General features: G+C 42.4%; 1 protein-coding gene across 1 annotated transcript in view; it reads right to left on the bottom strand.

Annotated features, from left to right (window-relative positions):
- Positions 1-25,689, bottom strand: part of flt4 (fms related receptor tyrosine kinase 4) — a 51,465-nt gene that overhangs the window by 4,101 nt on the left and 21,675 nt on the right. The window contains exons 4-27 of the mRNA XM_074648306.1: positions 23,584-23,723; positions 23,305-23,467; positions 22,153-22,292; positions 21,902-22,073; positions 20,179-20,296; positions 19,853-20,037; positions 18,252-18,417; positions 15,581-15,716; positions 14,135-14,243; positions 12,841-13,200; positions 12,155-12,301; positions 11,295-11,426; positions 10,675-10,781; positions 8,263-8,398; positions 7,681-7,785; positions 7,429-7,542; positions 6,007-6,095; positions 5,664-5,823; positions 5,464-5,558; positions 3,857-3,979; positions 3,663-3,774; positions 3,338-3,437; positions 2,989-3,094; positions 2,053-2,177 (exon numbers count right to left, since the gene is read on the bottom strand). Of these exons, the coding sequence (XP_074504407.1) occupies positions 2,053-2,177; positions 2,989-3,094; positions 3,338-3,437; positions 3,663-3,774; positions 3,857-3,979; positions 5,464-5,558; positions 5,664-5,823; positions 6,007-6,095; positions 7,429-7,542; positions 7,681-7,785; positions 8,263-8,398; positions 10,675-10,781; positions 11,295-11,426; positions 12,155-12,301; positions 12,841-13,200; positions 14,135-14,243; positions 15,581-15,716; positions 18,252-18,417; positions 19,853-20,037; positions 20,179-20,296; positions 21,902-22,073; positions 22,153-22,292; positions 23,305-23,467; positions 23,584-23,723 (3,340 nt within the window). The remainder of the gene's footprint in view (positions 1-2,052; positions 2,178-2,988; positions 3,095-3,337; positions 3,438-3,662; positions 3,775-3,856; positions 3,980-5,463; positions 5,559-5,663; positions 5,824-6,006; positions 6,096-7,428; positions 7,543-7,680; positions 7,786-8,262; positions 8,399-10,674; positions 10,782-11,294; positions 11,427-12,154; positions 12,302-12,840; positions 13,201-14,134; positions 14,244-15,580; positions 15,717-18,251; positions 18,418-19,852; positions 20,038-20,178; positions 20,297-21,901; positions 22,074-22,152; positions 22,293-23,304; positions 23,468-23,583; positions 23,724-25,689) is intronic.

Here is a 25,689-nt window from a genome sequence, read left to right as displayed (position 1 = left end):
TTGCAACCTCACTGCTAAATGCCACTAAATCCTACACACTGCTCCTTTAAGATTTCTGTTTATGCCTACGTGTGCAGGTAGGAGTCCGTCTGTCAAGAAAAACTTTTTACATAATGTATCGTCATTTCCATTTAGTCACATACATCATTTCAATTTTCCCTGAAACATTCAGCTTAATAAATCTTTTCCAGTGTTCAAAAGACAGAATATATTATTCTGTCTGGGTTATTAAATAATGAATTCACAGTCAAAATATCAATAAATATGGACGCTAGTAATGAATAAATAATACAAAGGCATTGTGCCAGTAGAAATGGTTTTCTGAGCCTCTAAGCAGGACACAGTATAAATACAGAGTGCAGGTTGTTATTCATGTGCAGGTAACAGGCTACAGAGAGAAAACACTGCTGCTCTGCCACTGATAATAACTGTGTGTCTTTATTAATATTAACAGTTCAGACACAAACGCCATCAAAAGTTTCTACAGCTGTTAAAGCCGACTGAAAGCTGATCCAGCTGTGATCAGCTGCTGCCGTCATCAGAAACGGACGTCGCTTCACTTCAGAGGAAACATCTCATGTCTCTAAAAACCTATTTCCTCGTTTCTTCTCTCCTCTTCTCTCATCTTTTCCTCGCCTCGCATCTCAGGTGGGATGGACGCGAGGAGAGGAGTCGAGGAAAGGAATCAAGGAGACACGTTAGCACATGAAAAGGACCCCTTGTCAGCACATTTACATTCATTCAATGTTGCTGAATCCTGACTGGTGAATAGAAGTACATGACAATATTCGTCCTACCAAGTCCTGCCTACGTCCAACCAGTGAGAGGAGCTCAGACAAAGCAGAGACCTGATAGTAGATGGGAGTTTTATGATTCATCTGTCTGTGAATGTATTGATTACTAGACACATTTTTCCACTACCTTCTTATCAAGCGACCACAATGTCTTTTTCAGGTTCTGCCATATTTAACATTGTATTCTATTTGTTTTCTACTGGATGTCCTGGTGTTTCTGTTTGAGTACTGTGATCTTTCATCTCGTGGTGCTTTGTTTCTCCCTGCTGTTTTCTGACCAGCAGGTGATAATGATTTGAGTTGATTACAGCCTCCACAAGAAATGGCCTGTTTTCCTCTTTCACAGTTGCCTGGGGAAGAGCTTATTGATTGAAATATTGCCTTGAAAACAGAAAAAGAGAAATAAACTATTTATTTGGAGCTTAACAGTGTGCAGACCTCCTTTGTGTCCTGCAGTTAAGCATTTTTTGTTGCACACTTGGGCCCTCTTCAGGAGCTCGGACAAAAACACAAAATCTCCCATGTGAAATTACCAAAACCGTTCTAACTTTGGCAGAAGCACGTTGCTCATAGTAAGAGTCTTTGTTTAGAACATTGATTTTCAGGGCTTTTAAAACCTCTGAACACCCACACAAGTGTTTTCAGTTAATCTGGCTGATTAGACCTCTTCTCAGGACTGTGTGGGTGTGTATAAACTAATTGATCATCTTCCTGAGTCTCCTGTTAGCTTTGTTGAACCCTTTAGAGTGGGACAAATTACACCTTTATCATTCTTATTGGTAGAGGAAGATTTGTGAGCCGATAAATTCCCATCATGGCTGCGCTCACCTTCAAGCTGAGCAGAGGTCTAATCAGCAGTGAAAACACATGTGTGATGTCGAGAGGCTTTAAAGAATACAGGATGTATTTATGTATATATATATTTATTTATTACACGGAGGTGTTGAGTACTTGATTCTGATTGGTCAATCACGGCGTTCTGCGGTCTGTAATTTCTGTATAACAGACTGTTGCTATGTATAACAGGCCGTTGCTATGTAAAGCAGACCGTTGCTATGTATAGCAGACCGTTGCTATGGGTGCTGCTCTGATGTCGGACTCTGGCGGACCGTTTTTGTGTCAAAATATTGATTTCTTCAGTAAGTAGCTGTGTAATAAGCAGGATAATGTACAGCTAGCGGGTCACTGTTGTGGAAGAATCCCCTCCACAACAATGACCGGCTCGCTGTACATTATCCCCTTACATATATGTTAGTACCTGGTGGGTAGAGTGTTACAGGCCAGTCTCAGTTCCTCCTCAGATGGAGGGCGTGATGAGGCCTGTGAGAAACCATCATCCTCTGAGCTCTGTGAGTGGTTCAGAGGGATGTAGTCCTTCCCATCCTGATGGGGAAACAGAGACGATTTCAATCAAGACCTGAAAACTCTTTACAAAACTCAATTACATTTGCTAGAATGAATGGCCCAATCCCAATGTTCCCCCGAAGGCCTAAAGCCCTAAACCATCAGGGACTTGACTGATGTCCCCTTTTAAATGGTTGAGTGTGAGAGGCTTGAAATTGTATAAATACGAATGGGACAGCACTTTGCAGCAACATATCACGTTACCTTGACGATGCCAATTGCAGGTTTTTATTTTACGCATTTTTACTGCCTGATTTGAATGTCTTCCAGGCTCTTGTCTTACGAGACGAGAGGTAGACTAATCAAATTTACTTGTTTTTGTCAAAACAGAATCATTAAGCAAAAGATGATGGTTGATGAATAAACCAGGTGAGTAGTATTCCGTAGCCTTTGCTTACACTCCTCTGATTTCATGTGTTTTTTATGATCCATCTTAAATCCTTAATGTTTCTGTGTAAATTTAATATGCCAAACTGAACACCCATGTGCCATCCTCTTTGTTCACCTTTCTTTAACGCCTCCGGGCTTCCTCTGGTGTAACCCCGTGTTTAATGTCCCAAAGCTATGAATTGTGGGTAACTCCCTAGGCAAAGTCTGCAGAAATGTGGACTTATGGAAAGTGTTCATAAAGGGCACAAAATGTCTGTGAGAGAGCCCTCAGGCACTTGATGATTTGACAGTGGGACAGCCCTAAACCCTCATAGAGTTTGCGGGAATGCGCCTCAAAGTCTGTGAGTCTGTGAGTGTGGACATTAGGATTGGGTCATCGTCTCCCCAGCAGTGAACTTACAGGTAGGCTGTTGTCCTGCAGCAGGTCTCCCAGGATCTGCACCAGCGCAGGGAAGTTTGGTCTCTCTTTGTGTTCACCGTGCCAGCAGGCCAGCATGATGCCGTATCTACCAGCAGAGGGCAGCACAGTCACAACAAGCACCATACTGAGGTTTTCAACTTCTCTCACTCACTGATATAGCTGCAAATTTGACACTATATCCTCATTTACATGTACAAGTTAGTCAAAGTTATGATATTTATGGGTATATTCTTGTGTGCCTTCAGGATTGGCTCAAGAAGTTAAAGGACTATAAATCGTATTTGAAAGCAAAAGCTGAGAGAGAGAATGAATCAAAGCCTACGCTTACATTTCGGGGGAGGCGGTCTCCGGTGACCTCATCCTCACGCCATCTTTCAATCGTTTGCAAAAGTCTTCGTCAATCTGTACACCCGGGTACGGAGACGCGCCTGAGGGCGGACAAAAGAAGACGGAACATTAATTAACATGTCACAGATAGGAAAAACAAGTTACTGTGTTTTTTGGATAACAGTGATGAAGATTTATTCTGCCTCTAAAAAGTTGTATTTCCTGATTGCTCGTGGCAGGGACAGAGATTGATGGACACTTGTGGAGGAGATCATATTCAAAACCCTTTGATTTTTTTATACAAATGATGAAATGAGTGTGTTTACCCAGTGAGAAGATTTCCCAGAGGAGAACTCCAAAAGACCACACGTCACTCTGGCTGGTGTACACTTTGTCAAAGATGCTCTCTGGAGCCATCCACTTTAGAGGCAGGCGAGCCTGAGAGAACATTGTGAGTTTAATGTTTCCCCACAGACTGATAATAAACGTGGAAATAGTGAGTGTGAGGAGGATGTCCTACATTGCCTTTCCTGACGTAGTCGGGGTCTTTGTATATGTCTCTGGCCAGGCCGAAGTCACAGATCTTCACGATGTTGCTCTCTGACAGGAGAATGTTCCGGGCTGCCAGGTCTCTGTGGATACACTGTGGGTACACACACAACCACACATACATCATAACGCTGCGGACAGGTGTGTGTGTGTGTGTGTGTGCAATTATATGTGCATGCATTGTTTCAACCTTGTGTGCTCTGATGGGTGAATTACAGATATGATTTGGAGTAAGTAAATAGCAATTTGGTTATTTTAATAATCTGTTCCCTTAAAATCTTGGTGTGTAGGTGTGTGTGTGTGTGTAGGTGTGTGTGTTTGTGTTCGTCTCTGTGCCAGTTTGTAACTGGGACTGGACTATGTCTCGACCAGACTGAGCTCTGTGGAAGCAGTGCAGGAGATCGACATCATTCACAAAGCTGTCGAGTAAATGTGCCTACGGGGTCACGACTGTGAGTCATCCGCTCAGATTGTTGATATTCATTATAAATTATAGCCGCTTTCGTTGTCACCATTTTAATGTCATTATTCACCCGATTACCAGCGGATTCATATGAGAGATCAGCTCAACAACAACTCGAAACCACAGTTTGTGCAACTCTTCACTATTTGGATACAGTGTTTTAAAGTGCTGATGAACTTAAAAAATCTCAGCTGTCTGTGAAAAGCAAAAATCAAACCAAATATGCCCTCTTTAGATCTACATTTGTTTGAAAGTACATTACCTGTACATTAAATAATCACCAAATGAAATAAGTTAGTCATTTTCTATATTTTTATTTAATTAAATGTTTGGTATAATTATTTATTTAAATTTAATTTAATCCAATTAACTTAATTTTGAAGTTAGATTTAATCAAAATTTGTATTTAATTTAATTCAATTTATGAGTCAATTTAATTATTATATTATTATTATTTTTTACTTGATTTCATTTAGTTTCATTTCATTACATTTTAAATATAATTGAATCCGCTATTTTTTATTACAGGATTATATTTTTTAAATCTTTTTTCTAATCTGATTCAATCTGTATATACACATTTTCATGGTATGCTGTTTTTGTAGCGAGTCCAAGATGTTAAAGTGCATTAATTTCTTGTAGACTATCAGAAATGAATGCATTTAATTAATTTGGCAGAGGCCACTGCCAATTAAACACCAAAGAGGAAGCAACATGTTTTTCCAAAGTTGCATTTTTGTTTCCTAATTAAACATCCACAATTTGTTTTAATGCTTTACAGCTGTGAGGAGCTTCTTAATTTCGTTGGTGCATTGCATTATGGGTTGGTAGTGTCCTTCAACAGCACATGAAAACAAATCAATTGGATTTATTATGGAATATATTTAACTTAATTATCTAATCTCCTGTGTCAACACACTCCCTACTCAAAACCTGTTTAGCATTAGTATGCAGTATGGGATCTAGCTCTAGTTTATTGTCACGTGGTTAATTAACAAGCACAAAACTGAAAAGCTGAATGATCCAGGCTATAACCTACTGCCTCTGACACCAATCTGTGGTGACAATTCACCACAGCTTGCTCACTAATGCTCTTTGTAATGCTGACAGCTAACCTTTCTGGAGGCCAGGAACTCCATCCCACGTGCCACCTGGAAGCTGTAGCAGATTAGATCTTCTATCGTTAGAGGAGTTTTCCACAAGTCCTCCACTGGAGAGAGAAAGATGAGGGGAACGGAGAGAAAAAGAAGGAGAAATTAAACTACCACTGTAACGAAACAACGATTTAAATAATCTGATCTTGTGAATTACTTACTTTTCTCCACAGCAGGAGTCTCATTGGGCGTGTTGGGCGACGGACTCTGAGGACTGGTGAGCGGGGAGGAGGGTGGAGAAGGAGGGTGGCGAGCTCTTTGGTCCATTTGACCCGCCTCAATCATCCGTCTCACCTGGCTCTGAGTTTTAGGAGAGCGATCCTGTTTGAGGAAACAATTCAATGTGTCATCTCCAAAATCAATACCAAAAAAAAAGAGTTAGAAAATGCTGTTCAATAAAGGAAACAAAGCAAAGAAGATTCTCTCTGCAGTCACATTATCGCAGCAGAACAAACAAATGGAAAACAGCAGACAGTGCTTCAGTGTCTGTAGTGTTTTGGATACCCTGTACGGGAGGAAGAACTCTCTCTTGGCTCGTAGGAAGTTGGACAGATTCCCGTACTTGCAGTATTCCACTATCACCATCAGTGGACCTGTTGATACAAACACTTCAACTGTCAGCTTTTATCATGAGAGTACTGTAGGAAAAAAGCTACCTATATTGCAACACACTTTAAATTGTATTTCTACTTGATAAAACTCATTATAATCATCTCTGTCTCTTGTTTTTTCACACCTTATTAAAATTATTAAATTATTAAAATAGCGAGAGCTGGCATTCTGTAAGCGTTTCCTGGCTGAGATTAGCTGCGGGGTTAAACTGCTGTTTTTGTGTATCAGGGTAAACAGGGTTAAACTGATCCAGATGTGCGCCCCTCAAAAATATGTGCTCTATAGGTCATAGAGCATAAAATTAGTGGTGTCAAAGAAAAACAGAGGCGACTGTTTGACTTTCCCAGTTGGTTTGCTCTAAAAAAAAAATGGTTGCAGGGGGTGGACAAAATAATGTAAACACCCATAGAAAAAGGATTTCACTCAACAGGACAAACAGCAGAGGTAAAAAGAAGTCATCTGTACCCAAATTGCAGGTGTATGTTTAAAAAAACACAAATTTTCTACCTGAATTTCAATTAAATATGCCAAAGGAAACCGTCTAAAAAATCATGACAACATATCTTTTAAAACAGACAAAGAAGAGCAATGATCAGACGTTAAAACTAACTAACAGGGACAGGATTAACATAAACAACACATTAACCCATTTGTGCCCAAAGACTGTATTTAGTATAATATGGAAAAAAGTCACAACATTTGCTCTGATTGGTCTAAAGTCTTGAAATATGGTACGGACATACTTTGGGCAAGTATCTAACAGTGCAACTTTGAAATGTTTAGCTCACAGGAAAAATTACACTTTTATTAATAGTCAAAGTCAGGATTTTTGAAAAATGAGGAAAATCACCAACATTGTGTTTATCAAATCTTTTTCATATAATTTCTTTTACACCGCATATGTGTGCATATATTTGATATTCAACTTGTTATGAGTCCATAGATACCAGATACTTGATTGTGTTACTTGTACTTTCTGAGATACAGCCATTTTCTTATCATACTATATCTAGTATTTGGGCACATGGGACTACTAAAATATAATGGAGTCTATTACAAAAACAGTTGTCCCATGTGGCCAAAGACTAGATATAGTATGATAAGAAAAACTCACTTTTCAGCCAAAGTCATTGACCGATTCTTTTTAGGCGAGCCCAGAGAACACTTCCACCACAGGAAATTCAAAATTTCAGTTGCAGACACAAATGGGTTAATCATTTTTCATGAGGTGTCACAGTTACATCTATGTTAACATACAGTATATGACGTTAAACACACACATATGAAATATAATACATACAAATCTGTACTCACCATTTGGTTTGGTGCAGGCTCCCAACAGGTTCACTACATTCAGATGGTTACCAATGTGAATCAGTATCTTTAACTCTGACATCAAGGCCTTGTGCTCACTGGCTGTGGATCCATCTGAAACATTATGCATATAAATCTTATTGTTTATGTTTGCATTGTTTATCTACCAGGTCATATTTTACATATATCAGAGCCGCTTAGCTAACTTTGTGCATCAGCGGCTCCTTACTCACACACAAAGACAGATCTCACCCTTCAGCATCTTGACAGCCACTGTGTCCAAACTGTTGCTCTTGCTGATGCCGCAGATTGATGCTTCGATTACTTTTCCAAATGCGCCGTGGCCCAAAACCTTTCCTGTGTCAGGAGAGAGAACAGGAAAAAAAACCACAGAATATTCATGCTCATTGATCTATGCAGACTTGGTTTGAGTCTCAATGGAATACACAAACAGCCGTGATCGGGAGCAGTGGCAAAATGTAAATGCATCTGGCAACCATATAGACGAGAGAGGGGTGGGGGAATTAAAATCTCAATTGCAGCATTTGGAAACAACGTGTTCCCATGAGTTGGGAGCCGTCGTGGAACAGATGCTTTTCCTCGGGGCGTTTTTAAAAAGCCGTGCTGGGAATGAGCACATATTTAACATTAGCACTTTACTTGGCAGCAGTTTTGCCCGGCTGGCTGCGGTCCAAACTCATGCCATTAAGGATTCTGGAAATGGAAAACTAATTCAGTTTCATCCATCTATTCACTCTCAACCCCCTCACTCCCGTTCACTCGTTTATCCAAACGTCCATCCATCCTTCTCTTCCGCCCTTCACCACCGCTCACCCAGTCGGAGTCTGTCTCTGGAGATCTCCCACTGCGAGGAGTCGTAGGGCAGGTATTCACACTGCTCATCCAGAGGCACCTCCCCAGGGTCCATGATGATTGACAGATAGCCCGTCTTTATGTCTGCCGGGTTAACCTGGAGTTCAGAGAGACAGAGAGCTCATGTCAACAACGATGACTCTAGTATGTGTTGAACATGTAGTTCTGGCAGCTGTGATGTTTTCTCTTCACTCTTGTAAGACGTAGGAACATTTCTATCATACTTAGGATGATACAACCTGATTTTAAGCTGGAAGCTAAATTGATTTTCATATTTCCTGAAAAGTTTTCATCCATTTACAAATGAAAAGCGTAACCATTTCACTCTTGGATGTCTTTCAGGGCCAGCTGCTGGCGTGGGCGTTATAATATAAGTATAATGATGACACTGTGTAGTTAAACACCTGTAGGCACCAGCAGCAGGATTATGTGCATTATATCTGCTTTCTCCTTTCATGTACAGTCATAAATTTACGGATTTCACAGATTGCACAGCGTTTACCATCATTAACTATTCAAATCTTCATACACAATGAGATCTATTGGTAACCGACTCTCCGTGCCATACAGTGAGATTATTCAAAGGGCAAATTTCCAACCACCATTTCCTCTTGATAATCTAATTATGTAATGGGAGATCATTAAAAGGGAGTTCTCGGTTTAAGGTTTATAAATGGTTTGTAAATGTGTTTTTTTTTTTTTTCATAGTATTAAAAGTAGTGGCATTGTTATGCATGACTAATGCAACCTTTTATATTAAGTAAATAACAAACATCCAGTCAAGAGACACTAGTATAGTAAATAGGTCTCCGGGGCTAATTATTTAAAAAAATAACTTCCTGTTCTGTCACCATATGCTCTTAAAATTCGGGATGCTGTATATTAAAGGGATAGTTTGGGTGTTTTGAAGTGGGGTTGTATGAGGTACTTATCCATAGTCAGTGTATTACCTACAGTAGACGGTCGGCACGCCCCAAGTTTGGCGAAGGAGACAGGAGTCACTGTATGGAAGCAAAGCAATGTACTGCTGTGGACGGAGCCGGCAGCAAAACGTATTTTAGCCACCTAAAAGAAAGGCCCACCTAAAAAATCAATATCAGTTTAAGTGTACGCTATATTTAGAATATTTTCACCAGAAAATCTTACCATGAGACCGCTATTTATGTTTCCGACGGGGACTGAAGCCATTATCTAAAGCAACCAGACGCTATTGAACCCCCCCAGTAAATTTTACGTTGCAGAACAAGTTGTGTGACTTTGGTTAGTTCGGATTCACCAAAGTCACACAATAGCATGAACAAACTAACCGCTCGAGGCAGCGGTAGACCAGCAAACCTTGTGTTCCGCGAGGAAAAAATACAGTTTTTTCAATGGAGTCTGGTGAGTTTGACGAGAGCATAGATGGATACAACGGCTTAAGTTCCCCGTCTGTCTCACGGCAAGGTGAAGCGGTGAAATTATTCTAAATATAGCGTGCACTCAAACTGATATTGATTGTTTTAGGCGGGCCTTTCTTTTAGGTGGCTAAACGTTATACGTTTTGCTGCCGGCCCCGTCCACAGCAGTACATTGCTTTGCTTCCGTGCGGTAGCTCCTGTCTGCTTCTCCAAACTGGGAGTGTCTCGACCGTCATCTACTGTAGGTAATACACTGACACTGACTGTAATACATGGATAAGTACCTCATATAACCCCACTTCAAAGCACCTGAAGTATCCCTTTAATATATGAAGTTCAGTATATTTATATTAATATTAAAGATATTAACATTCTGCTAATATTTAGTAGGTTACTGGCTGTATATTCATCTTTGGGGTACTGTATATTTTTGCCTCTCAGATATAACAGTTTTCTTCAGAATGCCAGGTCACCCCAGGTCTCCATATTCTTATCTTTTAAATAAATGTTGTTTTTGTTGTTGTTGTTGATTTTGGCCCATTTTAAGACGTCGCCCAGGGCACAAGTGAACAAGGGGGCAAGAGACAAAAAGCTAGAGCTACTGTTAGAGAGAGGAGAGAAAGAGAGCCATCTCTGCATAACAAGCCTCATCTCTTAATTAATTTGTTAATGACAGCACCACACTGTGAATTTCACTGCGGAGCAACTGTGTGAGACGATCCAATAAGTGACCAAGTGAGGAAAAATAAGAGGCAATTTGGGCCTCATTACAGACGCTCATCGCCTAATTGGACTCGCTCGCAGCAGATATGAGTATCTCTCCCAGCGGGTAGACTGCAGACTCTCTCAAAGATCAAACAGGTTGTGCTCTAACGCAGACAGACACGTTGTGAGTCAGAGGTTAAAGTGTCTCCGTCACAGTCTGTCAGTCTCTCTCACAGACACAAACACACGGTGAAAAGTGGCGCCCTCTGACCCGCTTCGCATTGCAGAAGATGAGGATGAGCAAGGCCCAGAAGAAAACGGCGATGACTCCGGTCCCGATGAGGATAACAATCTCCACGTTGGCCTTGTCACTTGAACCTGGATAGAAATAAAGAAATAATAGATGTTTTATCTGAAACCACTTTATTCTCTTTATTAAAATATATCTTTGATTACATTACTCTTTACCAGCTGTAGGGGGTGCTAGATTACAAACTATTGATCCTTCTTGCACGCTCCTTACATTGAACCCTTTAGGTTACATCAATGTGCTAAACAGTGGTTTAATCAATTCAGCCATTCATTATGAGAACACTTCCAGCGAACCCATTAACTTATGCACTCAATATGAATATGAAATGTCCCTGCAGTCAATGACATTGATTTTGACTGTGGAGAGCTGTACACAACAAAAGCACAAAAACTACAGCTGCAGTGTAAAGTGTGAGAGGTGAATGGCTAAAATCCTGACATGTACTTTTTGATGTGAGCTCCAGGGCAACTGTGATTTCACGCCTGAGGGCACTCGAAAAAAGCCTGTCAGCGGTGAGTGGATTCAGGTGTCTTTGGGGTTGTATGCAACGGTCTGTTCTGTGTGTGTGGCTGTCTCACCGATGACCCGTACGGCGGCTGAGGAGTGGACACAACCACGCCGGTTGCAGGCGGTGCAAGTGTAAAGGCCGGCGTCCTCCTCTGTAACCCGCTGGATACTCAGCGTGCGGTTCGAGTCCTGCAGCTGGATCCCTGAACAGTGACACACACACACACAAACTTAACCTCTCACATCGTAAATCAGGCAACGTTTTCAACAACATTTCTGGAATTCTTGTCACACCTTTAGACTCCAATCTATAGTGTTCATTTATATTCCCGTCGCCCTGAGAGGCGAGCCACATGTCCCAGCAGCCCCTCGGACTGAACCCAGAGCATCAGCTGTCACTCAGACCCACATTGACCACCCCCTCCTCCTCTCCTCATCCCCTTCAGATGTTAAGAAGAGATCCACGCTGAGAAAGCTAATGAGCCGTATCTATCGGCCTTGCAGGGTTTTATGCGTGTGTGTGGGTGTGCATATGTGCAGCAAACACATCCGTATCCGCAAGTATTCTTGTCGCTGGTTCTGTTTGACACATTTGTTCAACAGTACGAGTGTGTGGGTGGGCTGGTGGGTGGTTGTGTATGTTTGTGTGCGCCACTGTTGGCTTTTAATAGCTGTATTGCCATTTATCATGACGGAAAGTGCAACAAAAAAACATCTGGCAGGAGTTGTCGCTCTCTGGGTAAATATTAACAAAGCTTATTGTTTTGTGAAGCAGGAATGTAATACCCCTGAGATAGGAGTCCTGCTAAATTAAGATCCAGAGGGGCAAACTTTATGAGTAACTGGGTGAGAGTGTGTGCATGCATGTGAGGGTTGGCAGGTGGGCGGCTGCACTGTTGTGTAAACGTGTGCATCACCCATGTAGGTGTACCTGACATTTGGTGGAGAGGCTGGTTGTCTTTGAACCAGGAGAGGCGGGGTAGAGGTCTGCCCTCCACGTCGCACTCCATCCGCAGAGACTCAGTCACATTCACTGTCTGGTTGGTGAGGCTGAGCTTGTATCGAGGTGCCTCCGGGGCTAAAGAGAGAGAGAGAAAGAGAGGCCAAAAGGGGAGAGAGAGCAGGAGAGGGAAAAGGAAATCAACAAAAGACTGATGTGAACAGTGTAAACCCAAGGACCATAAATGTACATGATATTCACCGAAAGGTTTCACAGGATTGAAAAAAAAGGGTAAAAGAAAATCCCATTAAATTGTACATCTATCCCCCGAGCACTGATGTAAGGTTACAGCAAACAACATGAATGAAGCAGGGATTTGTTTGTGCATTTCAACCCCGCAGCATCTCAGCTCTGTTTTCTGTCACTGTCGATGCTGTGCAAAACACCAGCTACTCTCTCTCCATTAACTGTGGATGTGGGTATTGAGCTGCGTGGGCTTTTGTGAGTATTTTAAAGCCTCCAGCATCTCAGCACTAGCTCCACTGTGACCTGCGTGTGTGTTACGACCGCCAGGGGTTCAGCTTTTTCTCTATAATTAGCTGTGATTGAGAGAGACTACTCTCCACGCCGAGGCAATGTGTCTGTGTCTGGAGCTTTCATCTCTTTTCATCTCTCACCTTTCACAGAGATGTATCTGAACAGGCACTGTTTCTCCCCGCTGCGCCTGCTCAGAGCCTCGCACATGTAATCACCCTGATCCTGCAGCCGTACGGATGGGAGGGTGAAGTCCAGGACCCAGCTGTTGGTGTGGTCCTGGAAGGAGAGCTGGCCGTCGAGGGCGTGCGCGTAGAGGTGCACGCTCCTGCAGTCCAGCTCCTGGGGCTTGCCCTGCTGGTCCTGCAGGGCCCGGGGGTCGAGGCGGTACCACTGCAGCTGCTCGTAGGTGTAATTGTCAGCGCTGCAGCACAGGGACACTCTGTCCTGCTCCAAGGGATTCTCCGAGGGCTGAACGTCCACGCTGAACCCCTCGGGGATGGCTTTAATGATACAGAGGAGGGCAGGTGGGGTGGTTAGATAACCTAACAAGACAGAGCTTGCACACTGGACATTAATGAAAAATATTACTTAAAGATCCCATATCGTGCTCATTTTCAGGTTCATACTTGTATTTTGTGTTTCTACTAGAACATGTTTACATGCTGTAATGCTCAAAAAAAACTTTATTTTCCTCATACTGTCTGCCTGAATATACCTGTATTTACCCTCTGTCTGAAACGCTCCGTTTTTGCGCATTTTGACAGAATTGCAACAGAATTGCAACAGAATTGCAACAGAATTGCGTTGCTAGGCAACAGCTTGGGTCCATGTGTACTTCCTGTCAGCTGATGACATTCACATACACTGCAACCAGGAATAAACTGGGACACATTTAGAATCTTTACGTTTAAAATTGTGTCACGGGTCTAAATATTGTATATTTGTGACATCACGAATAGGCAGAAATCCTGACAGCTTGTTTCAAGTGCAGAGTTTCTGAATACAGGCCTTGTGTATTTCCCTGTGGATTGAGTGTTTCGATACTTTTACAGTATTTATATAGGACTTAAGCCTGCTTTATAATAAAAAAAAACATGAAAATCTCACTTTTTTATAATATGGGACCTTTAAAGGGTTGGTTTACACAAATTACAAAAAAATAACATTTACTTACTAAAATCCCATGATGCCCCCTGGGCTTGTGCCACATTCAATAATCCATCCATGTAGAAAATAATGCTGCTGAATTTTCTAAATGTAATTTTCCAATGCTGCCACAAATGCTGTTCATCACCATTGTAATGGGGTGAACTTCAGAGACAGACACAATTATCTGCATGGCTACATACCACCAGAAGGGATTTTGGCGAAACAGACCCTTTAATTATTCTGTGTTCTTATGTTATCAAAGTGAAATCTAACCCTGGTACTTACTGGTTACATAGAAGTAGATCAGCCGCTCTTCTTTGCCGACCTTGTTTTCAGCAGAACACTTGTAGATGACGGACACGCTGGCGTTGCCGATCTGAAGCCTGCTCACTATCTGTGAGGTGAGAAAAGGTGGATGAGGCTTTAAACCTGCAGTAGGTAGAAAGTTCTTGGCATCATTGGGCAAAAATTCCATAATAACCTTTCACCATATTGTAATTCAAGTGTTCTGAGAGACTTCTGCTCCTCCTCATGGCTCTGTTTTCAGGCTTTAAAAAATTGAGTCCGTGACGGGAGACTTTGGCCAATCACAGGTCATTTCAGAGAGAGAGAGCGTTCCTATTGGTTGTTTATTCAACGGAGGCAGCTGTCAATCACTCGCAAACTCCGATCAAACTGTCAAACTAGGCAGCGCTGCTCAAATTCGAATCAATATTCTGTTACTGTAATGTCTATTTCTCGCCTCAAATGTTTTCGGAAACATCTTGTAGTGTACTGTTTAGCTGTAAAATGAGAAAGTGTGCTCCGGCTGGTGGGAGGTGCTTGGTATTTCCTCAACTGATCTCAACATGGCTGCCGGGTCACAAACTTTCTAATTTTACAGCTAAACAGTACACTACAAGATGTTTCTGAAAACATTTTATGCGAGAAATAGACATTACAGTAACAGAATATTGATTCATATTTGATCAGCGCTGCCTAGTTTGACCGTTTGATTGACGTTTGCGAGTGATTGACAGCTGCTCAGAGACGGCAAGCTCCAGATCAGCTCTGATTGGTTGTTTTCCTCCAGTCTGTGAAATCTTGCAGATGCCATTAGGAGCACCGGAGGACACAGAGGCACATGATTTTTTCAGATTACCTGTCTCATGCACTACTGTCAGGATATAGTGACCGTTTTAATGAAAAAAACGTTTTTAATCGTATTTGCTCCATTTCTACCCACTGCTGCTTTAATTTATCTGAAGGAAACACACATATTCTAAAAGGAAGTGCAGTCATGATCTTGCGCTGACAGGCCTGAATCACTTGGGCGTGACTGAAAAACTCATCAGGACTTTTTTGCATGTGTGTTTCTGTAAGTTCTCATGATTTTGGTTTATGTACAGTACAGGCATGTGTGTGTGCACATGCGCCCCTCGCATGCATGTCTGGATGTGTTTATAAGCAGTCCTTACAGGAAGTCTGCAGAGGAAGACTGTTCTAAATATTTCTGCCGTGGAAATGGTTTCTGATTGACACATTTTGTTATGGGGCTCAGAATTTGGGACGCTTGCAGAAAAACATCACAATTCACGGATAAGTCCACTTACATAAATGTCTTCTTTTCTGGGCTACGTCCTTATTATGGAAATTTTAATCCTATCATCTATAATGTAGTCATGTTATAATATTGTGATTCATGAGGAGGTGGGCTTTTGCAAAGGATCAGATCAAACAGCGGTGATGAACCTTTTGTCGGCCATCCACCACTTCGACCGACGTTTCAATAGCTTGGATTTCATTCATGGCGTCTTCCGAGTTAATGTCCTGCCAGTTCTGACAGTCTGCGTTCCTGTCACTCCGGCCCTTCCTGTCTCGTCGGACCCTGGATAGAAACACAGACACGTTCATGACATCTCCCCTCATTGACATGCATAGTACAGAGCGGCCAGTGGGGGAGAATTCAGAAGCACATCAAACCAGACATCCCAAGGTTTTCTGAGATTTTTTTTTGGTCACACACTGGGTTGCATTTCAGACCCGAACATAAGCTCGCATCCCAAAGCCAAGGCAATTATGCTAAATGTCCTGGCAACTAATGGAAAAAAACTATGGTATCACTATCAATTTCTATTATGAAGATCCATAGTGTGAATATCATAGCAGAACTAATGAAACATGAAATGGAATTCTGTTTTGCATTTTCTCCTAAAGGCACCGCCTCAAATATTAGCAGGAGGTAATCAGGGTCAATTTCATTTTACTCTCTTCATAGTATACATACTTCATAAAAAAATAAAAAATATTGTTATTATAAAGAAAATCAATTATTTGTTAAATAATAAACCACTTTTAATTCCCTCAGAATATTTTATTGACCACAAATTGCTGGTCATGATAATCAGTACAACCGCATTGCATTGATTTACATCGATTTCCTGCAGACTTCACCATAACCTCTAACAGGGCCGCAGCTACCTTTACATACAGTATGTCAGGTTTTTTAGTGCAGACTCTGATATTTTTTTAGCCATGCTAACGGTGTGGCTGTAGGAATGGCATTGTTGATCAGAAGTCGCCAATCCCGGCCAAGAAATAGTTCAGCACATAAACACAACCTGTGTTTTTTACACTTTGGTTTGTTGTATGAATTAAAGGGTACCTATTATGCTAATTTTCAGGTTCATACTTATATTTAGGGTTTGAACATGTTTACATGCTTTAATGTAAAAAAAAATGCTTTATTTTTCTCATACTGGCTGTGCTGCAGCATCTCTTTTCACCCTCTGTCTGAAACACTCCGTCTGATTACCCCCCCGCCAAGTCTGCTCTGATTGGTCAGCTGGCCCACTCTGTTGTGATTGGTCAACAGAACCAAACTCTTCGGAATCTGCTCCAGCTCCGCTCTAACTAGCTTTGTTTGTTTGTGTGCCAAACTAGCCGGTAGGCAGGTATTATGTAAATGCATTACTTGGTGACATCACCACGTTACAGAAGAAAAGGCGGGACTTCAAGCAAGGCGTTTCCGGCAGTTCAGGAGCAGTGTTTCTGTGGGGGAGAGTAACTCCCTTTGGTGTGGACTTTGGGCTTTGTAACTTTGCAGACCTTTTACATGCACAAAAAACTATATAACTCACTAAAGGAAAGGGGAAAAGCACAAAAGCATAATAGATCCTCTTTAACTAAAAACAAGACACCCGAGGACCTGTTTCTTGTACCCACATGGGAGTCCCCACAATTTGATCGTGTGAACATATAATGTGACTAATACAGACACCGTCCTCATCATACGAGACAATCCACTCTTCTGAAAGTAATTTCTGAAAGTAATAAAAGTTTTTCAGATAATGTTGCTCAAAACAACTGAGGTGAATTCAGTGTATTGCTCAAGGACACTTCGGCAGGCAGGTGGACTACTCTACATGTGAACTGAATTTATTTTTTTCTGAAAAAGGAAATTCAATTCTTACTGTAAAAGGTCAACACAGCCATGCCTCAGTCGGCGCCCATGAAATGCCACATGAGCTGAACGTGAGACAGAACATGATAAACTGAACATCTGGAGCCAAAGTTGAGCCTCTAACACTGCAGTGAGTTTCTGAGTGTACACCATAGATTATATACAGTCAAGGGCACACCCACATGGAAAGGTCAAGAGAACAGCAATAACTAAGCCTTGGAGGAAGATGGAGGCAGGTGAATATTGGAGAGATATTCAGCAGAAGCGGCCACAACAGCGGGGCTTATAACGGAAATCTGCTGTATATGGCTGTCCAGAGAATCCATTATATCATGTTGTGGGATTTAGCGGAGATGGAGAAGGGGAGAAAAAAACGAGAGCGATGCCTGATAATATGTGTGTGTGTGTGTGTGTGTCAGTGTTTACGTGTGCATTTAAGCGTGTTTGTGTGTATATATATAGCACCCTGATGAGCTCAAACACACCTTTATGTGATTCTCTGACACGTGAATGAGCAGGTGAGCCTGTGTGTGTATCTGCGTTTGCCCATGTATGTCAGAAAGTGCGACTGCTGTGTGAGAGCTGAACCGTGGCGGATCAGCCGCAGAGTAACAGCCACATTATTACCGTGTGGGGGAGGAAGCATGTTGGACACTGAACAGACACACTTTCCTTTCGTCCTCTCCTTCCTCTATTTGCTTCTCTTCAACCTTCCTCTTTATATCTGCTCTTTTCATCCACCTCTACATTTCTTTCCCCGCCACCTTGTTCTCCTTCATCTCCTCCCTCTCTTCTTCACTCAGAGCCAGCGGATAATTTCACACTGACCTCTTCCTCTTATTTGGTCTTCATGTAACGCTTCATGCGTTGCATGACCGAACCTTATCTGCTCCCACACTGGTTACACAGAGTGTACAAAATATATCAGTCCTGTGTGTGAGTGTGTGTGGTTTTTCTTACAGTCGGCTTCGGGTGCTGTTGAGGACACACGGGCCCCAGGCTCGCCACTGCCAGCTGACGGTGGGAGCGGGGAGACCATACGCGGTGCATGTTAGCGTCTGGCTGCTGCCACTGGGGTAAGGACTGGACGGATCTGCCACTTCTTTCTCATGGATCTGTGGGGGAACTGGGGAAGAGGAGAGCAAATCAATCCATCCATCCAACCAGACATAATATTGAGGGGCACAAACCTATCCCAGCGTTTGTAAATTGGGCAGAACAAGGAAACACCATGAACTAGTTGCCTGCAGTGAAAATTACCCTCATATTCCTTAAACACAGCTATGGGAGAAAACCATAGACTGTAGCCTCTATATATTGGACGACAAGTCTCCACTTCCTCCGACTGCATAAAAGTGAAGCCAAAATATCCCGGATATGGGAGCTGCCATCTGGAGATTTTGACATTATTTGGAGCCAGAGTCTGCGCAGTAGTTGGAGCCACAGTATCAAGGTCCCGCCAACACACCCACCCGAGCCAATCACGAGCCGAGCACAGCCGCAGCTTGTTAGTGTGAGCCACCTAGCTGCTACGTTAGCACCACGGTAGCTGCCTAAAGACACAACAACTATCCATAATCACTGATCTAGTTGACACACATGTTTTATTACTGTACACAGACTTGTGACAGTTATGGAAAGTTAAATTTACATCTCTCGCTTACAATTCCCAAGTCTCCGGCTGCGCGACTACTTCACTCAGAGCAGCTGTCAATCACAGCTGTAAATCATGATGTCCCACCCCCTTTTTATAGCATCAAATAACTAATTAAAACCAAACATATCAGAAAAATAAACACTTGAACATATGTGTACACAAGTGTTATAAGAATTACCTAAAATGACAGAAACCATCTTTGGAAAAAAATTATTTGAGGTGTACTTTGACTTTTTAGTTTGGCCCATGTCCCATCCACTAACATGGAGGGGGCGGGGTTTATGACCTATACTGCAGCCAGCCACCAGGGGGTGATCAAGATGTTTTGGCTTCACTTTTTGGGGGCTGTCATGTCGTCCATCTTTACATACAGTCTATGGAGGAAACTAAAAACATGACTAGAACACAACTAGACTGCTAGAAAACAGAGAGGAAACCTTGGTTGGGATAAAATGAAGAGAACATACAAACTTAAAACACAAATGCATTTGTGTGATTTCAGTCTTTACTTCCACTTCAACTGGTACGATTACATCAAAATGTGGTGCAAATTTGAATCAAACACAAGTCTGAAAATAAAAAAAAGTATGTTTACATTGACTACTTTGCATTTCCAGGCCTCACAGCTCTGTCATTCAATCTGCCATCACCACTCGTTTGTGTATCTTTTGCTTATTGATGCAACATTTCAGCTTTTATTCCAAATTTCTTAGAATATCTTTTCCACATACCCAAATCACACACTGATTCATATTACACGTTTTTAGTATAAAATATTATGTTCCTTACTTGGAAAACAAGTAAACCTCTAGAGTTTTGTAGCATGAATGTTAACTGTTGCACATCCACACAAAACATCTGTCGTGATCTCCGCTGAGGGTACACAGACCAACAGACTAGTTACCGTTGACGACAAGCGTGATGTTGAGCCTCCTCTCCAGCGCGGCGGCACTGTTCCTCAGCAGCACCGTGTAGATCCCAGAATCCTCCTGACAGACATCCTTAATCTCCAGAACGTGGTTAAGGTGCATCCTCATCCTTTTTATCTTGAACTCTGGGCGCTGGTTTATCAGCTTTCCATCTTTATACCTGGACACAAAGCACAGGATAACCCTCCTCCAGATGAGTTGCCTCTAAATGAATCTGTAAACCTAAGCAGTATGGGGCCTAATTATGCTTTTGAAAATTGCCCATTAAATTTAATGAATACACGAGAGAGTCTCATCTTACCATTGTGTTTCAGGCGTGGGGAAGGCAGACACATTTACTTGTAATTTGAACGACTTCTGGCCAGCCGTTACCTCCACCACTGGTCCATTTCTGTAGTTGAGGCTGATAAATGGCTTTTCTGGAAGAAGAGAAATTCACTCATTTACAGTCTCAAAGTTAAAAAAAAACTCAGCTCTTCTGCGTATCAAACACTCACCCACTGTAGGCTCAAAACTTGAGTCGAAATGCCAACAGAGACTTCTCAAATCACTCCTCCGCTGTTTATCCATACAGTATCTTCACTTTATTGCCTTGCCAAATAATTGCTAAATACACAGGAAGTGGTTTGAGTAATTTCTATGGATATTTCAACCCATTTTCTTGCTGTGACTCTGGGTATCAGAGCCACCCTTCAGGCATACAGCGCTAAATATTTGATATTCTTTTGTGGAGTATTCCTTTAAAGCCAGACTATATCATTTTCAAGAAATGAATGATTAATTCTTATTAAGTTTAATTCATAAGCAATAAAAACACCCCTGCTCAGCTCAATACCCTCAAAGATTTTTCCCAGTGGAGCCTTTCTCGGCCTGATATGACCAGTAGCTTATAAAGTGGTGCAGGGATGACGTACAACCAGGAAGTTAGCATCGCCCTGGTTCCCTCAACAAAAAGCCAATGGGATTTTTCCATTTGGTTGTGGATTGTTGCAGAAAATGAGCTCTGTGGCAAACACACGTTTATGATACTTACACGTTTTGTTCAGCAAGATAATCGTCACAAGAGAACACCACTTCTATGATTTTTGAAGTGTGAATGCAATCGCCAGAAGTAAAAAGCTAACGTTAGGCTATAAACGAACTACACCACGGTCGCATGAACGAGGCTGTAAAGATGGACGAGTCGGCGTGAAGACATTTTGTAGTCTCATTTCGCCACTTACTTGTTAATCTGCCTTTTTTAAGATGCTAAAGGCTTCAAAATTCCCGAGTGGGATATTTACTGACGTATTTTATATACGCTATAGGCTAAAATCTCTTCAGCTTGTGTTAACAACAGACATTATTTCAGGCATAACTAAAATCCCATTAAGAAACCCATTGACTTCCAGACGAGGGACACCGGAAGGGCTAAAACGCAAACTCATTTTCTGGTTTTAGGACTCATTCCTGCACCACTCTATCGTGGCTAATCTGTAAGCTAATGCCAGCAAAGTAAAGCTACATTGATATTTCTCTATGAAGGACATTACTGAGTCAGCTGTTTACTGTTACACTGTACTATTGTTACACTGCATTGTAGCATTTACTAATATCCCGTTAATTGCAAGTTACATAGGCATGCTTTGTTTTTAGCCATGCTAGCGGTACAACTGTCGGTCGGTCGGTCCATCACTTTGGTCCAGACTGAAATATCTCACAAACATTCATGGTCTCCTCTAGCGCTAACGTTACCATGAGGTTCACTTTTATGATTTTAAGTGAAATGTTTTGGCAGCAGACATTCATGTTCCCCCTCATGAATCATTTTGGTGATCCCTTATCTTTTCCTCTAGCGCAATCATCATTTGCTAATCATTATGTTGGCAGGTTGATGTTAGAATTTAGCCTCACAGAGCTGCTAACCTGGATTTAGTTTTGTTATTATACTTGTGATTAATGTGATATTTTTGGGTTAACAGACTGATCTATTGAACAAGAGGAGGGCCAAGTAGTAAACTTCCCTGTTCTGAGCTAGTGCTTACCATAAACTATGACCTGAGTTTGTACGATTTGTGTTGTGTCCGTGGTGGTGACGTTGCAGCTGTACGGGCCAGTGTCTGTGACATTGACGCTGTGGATGGTCAGGATGCTGACAGCCGCTGTGGCGTGAGACTGGGGGTCACGATGGGCCTTAGTGTCCTCAAAACTGTTTGGCTGGTGAAAAGAAAGGAAATTCCAGTTTTTAATTCACTGATGCCGTTCAACGTGCGGCAAACTGTTGCTGACTACGTACCTGTTTGCGAGGGTAAGACCACTGAATGTCCACCCCCGCGTCGAACTCCACCAACGCTGTGCAGTTCAAGGTGAGGGCCTCCCCCACTATCAGCTCAACCGGGTCCTCAGGAAACAGCTTGACATCGTAAACCTGACTTCCTGTCCGGGAAAGAGAAAAAGGGGGGAGGTAGAAACAAGAGGGACAGAGGGAGGGGAGACAGTGAGAGAGGTCACGGTGACATCGTCAGCAGTTTTTCCTTCCTCGCAGGACCAGAGGAAATGACTTCCCTTTGGACCAGAGGATCCTACTATAAAGACGCTGTCTGTCACAAGCTCGCACTGTTTTCATTCATGTGTCAGGCTATGTATCAGTGAAGGAAATTAAAGTGTAACACGGAGGAGCCTCAATTCAAGATAAGACAGAAAAAGCAAGAAAGCTTTGGACACTGGCCGGCGTCTCTTGAGTCTCTGGAAATGACACGGGGTGTAAAACAAACCATGTATGGCGGTGATGTCTGTCCGTGCAGCAGACTGCGATTGCCTGGTTGTTTAAACGCTCCATTAAGCGTTGGGAGTGAAGACTCGCTCTCAGTTTCTCCTCTGACTGATGCTGCTGTTACTTTTGGCCCGGCAGCGGTGGGTATGAGTTTCCTCTCGCCCTCTGAAGTGAGAGGTGAATGATCTCACACAACATAGCAAAGAGCCTCCGGGTCCCTCAGAGTTCAGAGAGGGAACCTCATGAAATCTCTTCATCTTAGTTTCCTACAATTTAATTATGCCTTCTCTTCCTTTTTTCTTTTCTTTTAATTCTGCTGGCATAATGGCACACATCCCCACATAAAGAGGGGAGTTGTATTTTTTCGAGGAAATTACATAATGAAGTAAAATCCTTCAAATTGTCAGCATTAAGGCATAACTGGCTCACTGGCTGCAATGCAGAATTATGATGGCAGATCAGTGCAGTCTAGCACCACCTTTGATTTCCTCGCTAATTTCCCTTTCAACAAGCGTAGAGCTTCAAATCTAATTTAAATATTTGTACTGGGTCAGTTATGTTTTCGTAGCTGCGGAAGTTAAGGTTTGTGTGATCCTCTGTGTTTTTGCTGGAGCACAAGAGGAGACTGAACCCTTTAAACCTTTGGAGTTAACACAGATGTAATGTTTTTTTTACCTGTCATGTGGATCAGGTAGTTGGTGGATTGATACTCTTTGCCTCCCAGTGAGGCGACGCACAAAAATCCGATGATGGGCACGGTGTCCACGATGTGTCTGGGAAGGGACCAGCCTCGCTTGTTGTCCCACGTCATCCCGCTCTCCTCCAGAGGCGTTGGATACTGAGATGACACAAGTTAAAAAAAAACATAATTGCTCAAGCTCGAATCACAAATTAAAGCACTGACAGCTTCGATTAGAGGAATGAGAGTGTGAGAAATCTATGGTGAGTACAAACCGCGTGGAGAGTGACGTTCAGATCCGGCACTGTGACCAGGCATGGCACTGTGACGTGGGTGGAGAAGCGGGTGATCAAAATGGTCTCCAGGTCATTTTCGGGGCTGTAGCTGCCTCTCCTGAGGAAGGGCTGCTCGGGATCTGGGTGCAGATGGAAACAGGGGAGCTGTTAAAGGGTAACCCTGATACCAACCGGGATAATGGCAGCTATTACTGAGGTAACTTCGTGAGCGGACAGCCACATCTCCAACAGCCTGATAACGACTCCCAAAGACACGCCATATGTGGAGTTTATCATGATCACCATGTAATGCAACAGCTCAGTCTGTCCCCACGCAGTAAATAGCTTTAATAACTGCTATAACACGTCAGAGAGAGAGAGAGACAGACAGAGCCGAGAGGTTTACTCGTCCTCTAAACAGTGCTACTATTTCCCCCCAAGCTGTCCTTTAGTGGAACATATCTCTTCTGTGTTTCTTTACACCTTGATGTTTCCTTTTTTATTGTCAGTGACTCAAAGCTATTGTTGCAGGAGGGCTTTGGGAGACATCACAGCAATCGCGTCACCAATTTACTTTGCAGCTGTTATCACTACAAAACCTCATATTCCCTCAGCATGCATGCACACTATTATAAAAATGCTTATCTCCCAGGCAAACGCAGTGACTTTTGTACAGCAGCCAGCACAAAGACGTTGTATGAATACTGCTCGCATCTTTTCTTATTTCTTTTTTCTCACGATAAGCCTTCTCATTATGTTCATACTTTTTTCTGTAGCACTCAAATCTATGACTTCAATGAGCTGCAAGGCCAAACAATAGATCCTATCTTATATTTCTGCCCAGCGGTGGTCTGAATACACACAGGTAGCAGAAATAATACACAACTCCTCGCAGTTTAAGTTCTTAACAATAAATCACTGCAGGTATTAGAGTACAATTGTTTTTTGTAAGAGAAGATGTCGCGCCCGGGGCAAGAAGCAAACCATCAGGGATATGGGCCCTGGCACCAGTGTGTGCGGCACTGTACATTCATACACGCTACAGTGATGTTTAGATGATAGTGTGCAGCAGAGACGGGTGTGGAGGAGCTGTCTAACTCAATCCACATGCGTCTCTTCTCATCCTGCCACACGCTGGGTCTAATTTATGGCTACGATTTCATCTGCTCCTGATCAGCCCCCCGGTTAGATCTGTGGAAACTGTTTTGGCACCTTGTCAGAGGGGATAAACAGGCGTTTCACTTGAGTGGACTGGTCAGCAGGATTCCCTTACATGACAATCATCTGTCTCTCCCAGTCTCCCCATCCACTCCTCCTCCTTCCACTTTCCTCCCACGGCACACGGAGCGAGGCGAGGAAAAGTGAAGAGGCAACCCTTAAGGGTCTAAAGTTGGTTTAAAATAAAGAAAGGAAGAGTGATGGCTCTGAATCCTAATATCATATGAGACGCAGCGAAACCGGGAGAGAAAACATTGGTAGCAAAAACCAATTTTATTGTGCAGGTCTTATCAGATTTCACACATAAAACACGCATGAAAAGTCTCATGAGAAGGTGAATTATAGGACAGCTGCTGCTATATTTCCGTCTTAATAAATTAACTACACATCTTTTCTCTAATTAGAAAAAGCAATGAGCTGCCAATTGTTACCTCTATCAAACACTTTGCATCTCTAATTTCTGAAACATTAATCGCCTCGGCTTCCAGGGTGTTACTGAGGCAAAGTCAAAAAACGTCCAGTTCTAATAGAGCAGCGGCTGCTTTGATATTGAAGTCACATTCAAACAGGAGATCTGTTTCAGTAGGCTCCACACAGCCAAGCCAAAGAGCTGCAGACCAGGTCAGGCAGGAGATGAAACATGCTCTCTTTAAACACAGAACAGAAGGTCAGGCAGCAAAATGGCCCCACAAACTGCAGACTTGCTACTATGTGACATGGATTTCTAAAGAGAAAAGCCTACTGCACATACGCAGTGACTATCCAATGGCCAGTATATGGCTGGGGGTGAATATTCCGCCATATAGGCTCTCTAATCTGTACCACTGTGCTGTCGTTTATTTATTTTACTATTATTATTATTTTTATTATCATTATAATTTTGTACTT

The sequence above is a fragment of the Sebastes fasciatus genome, chromosome 10 (assembly GCF_043250625.1).
Source record: "Sebastes fasciatus isolate fSebFas1 chromosome 10, fSebFas1.pri, whole genome shotgun sequence".
In the NCBI taxonomy this organism is placed as follows: Eukaryota; Metazoa; Chordata; class Actinopteri; order Perciformes; family Sebastidae; genus Sebastes; species Sebastes fasciatus.
This window is presented reverse-complemented; position numbering and strand designations above follow the sequence as displayed.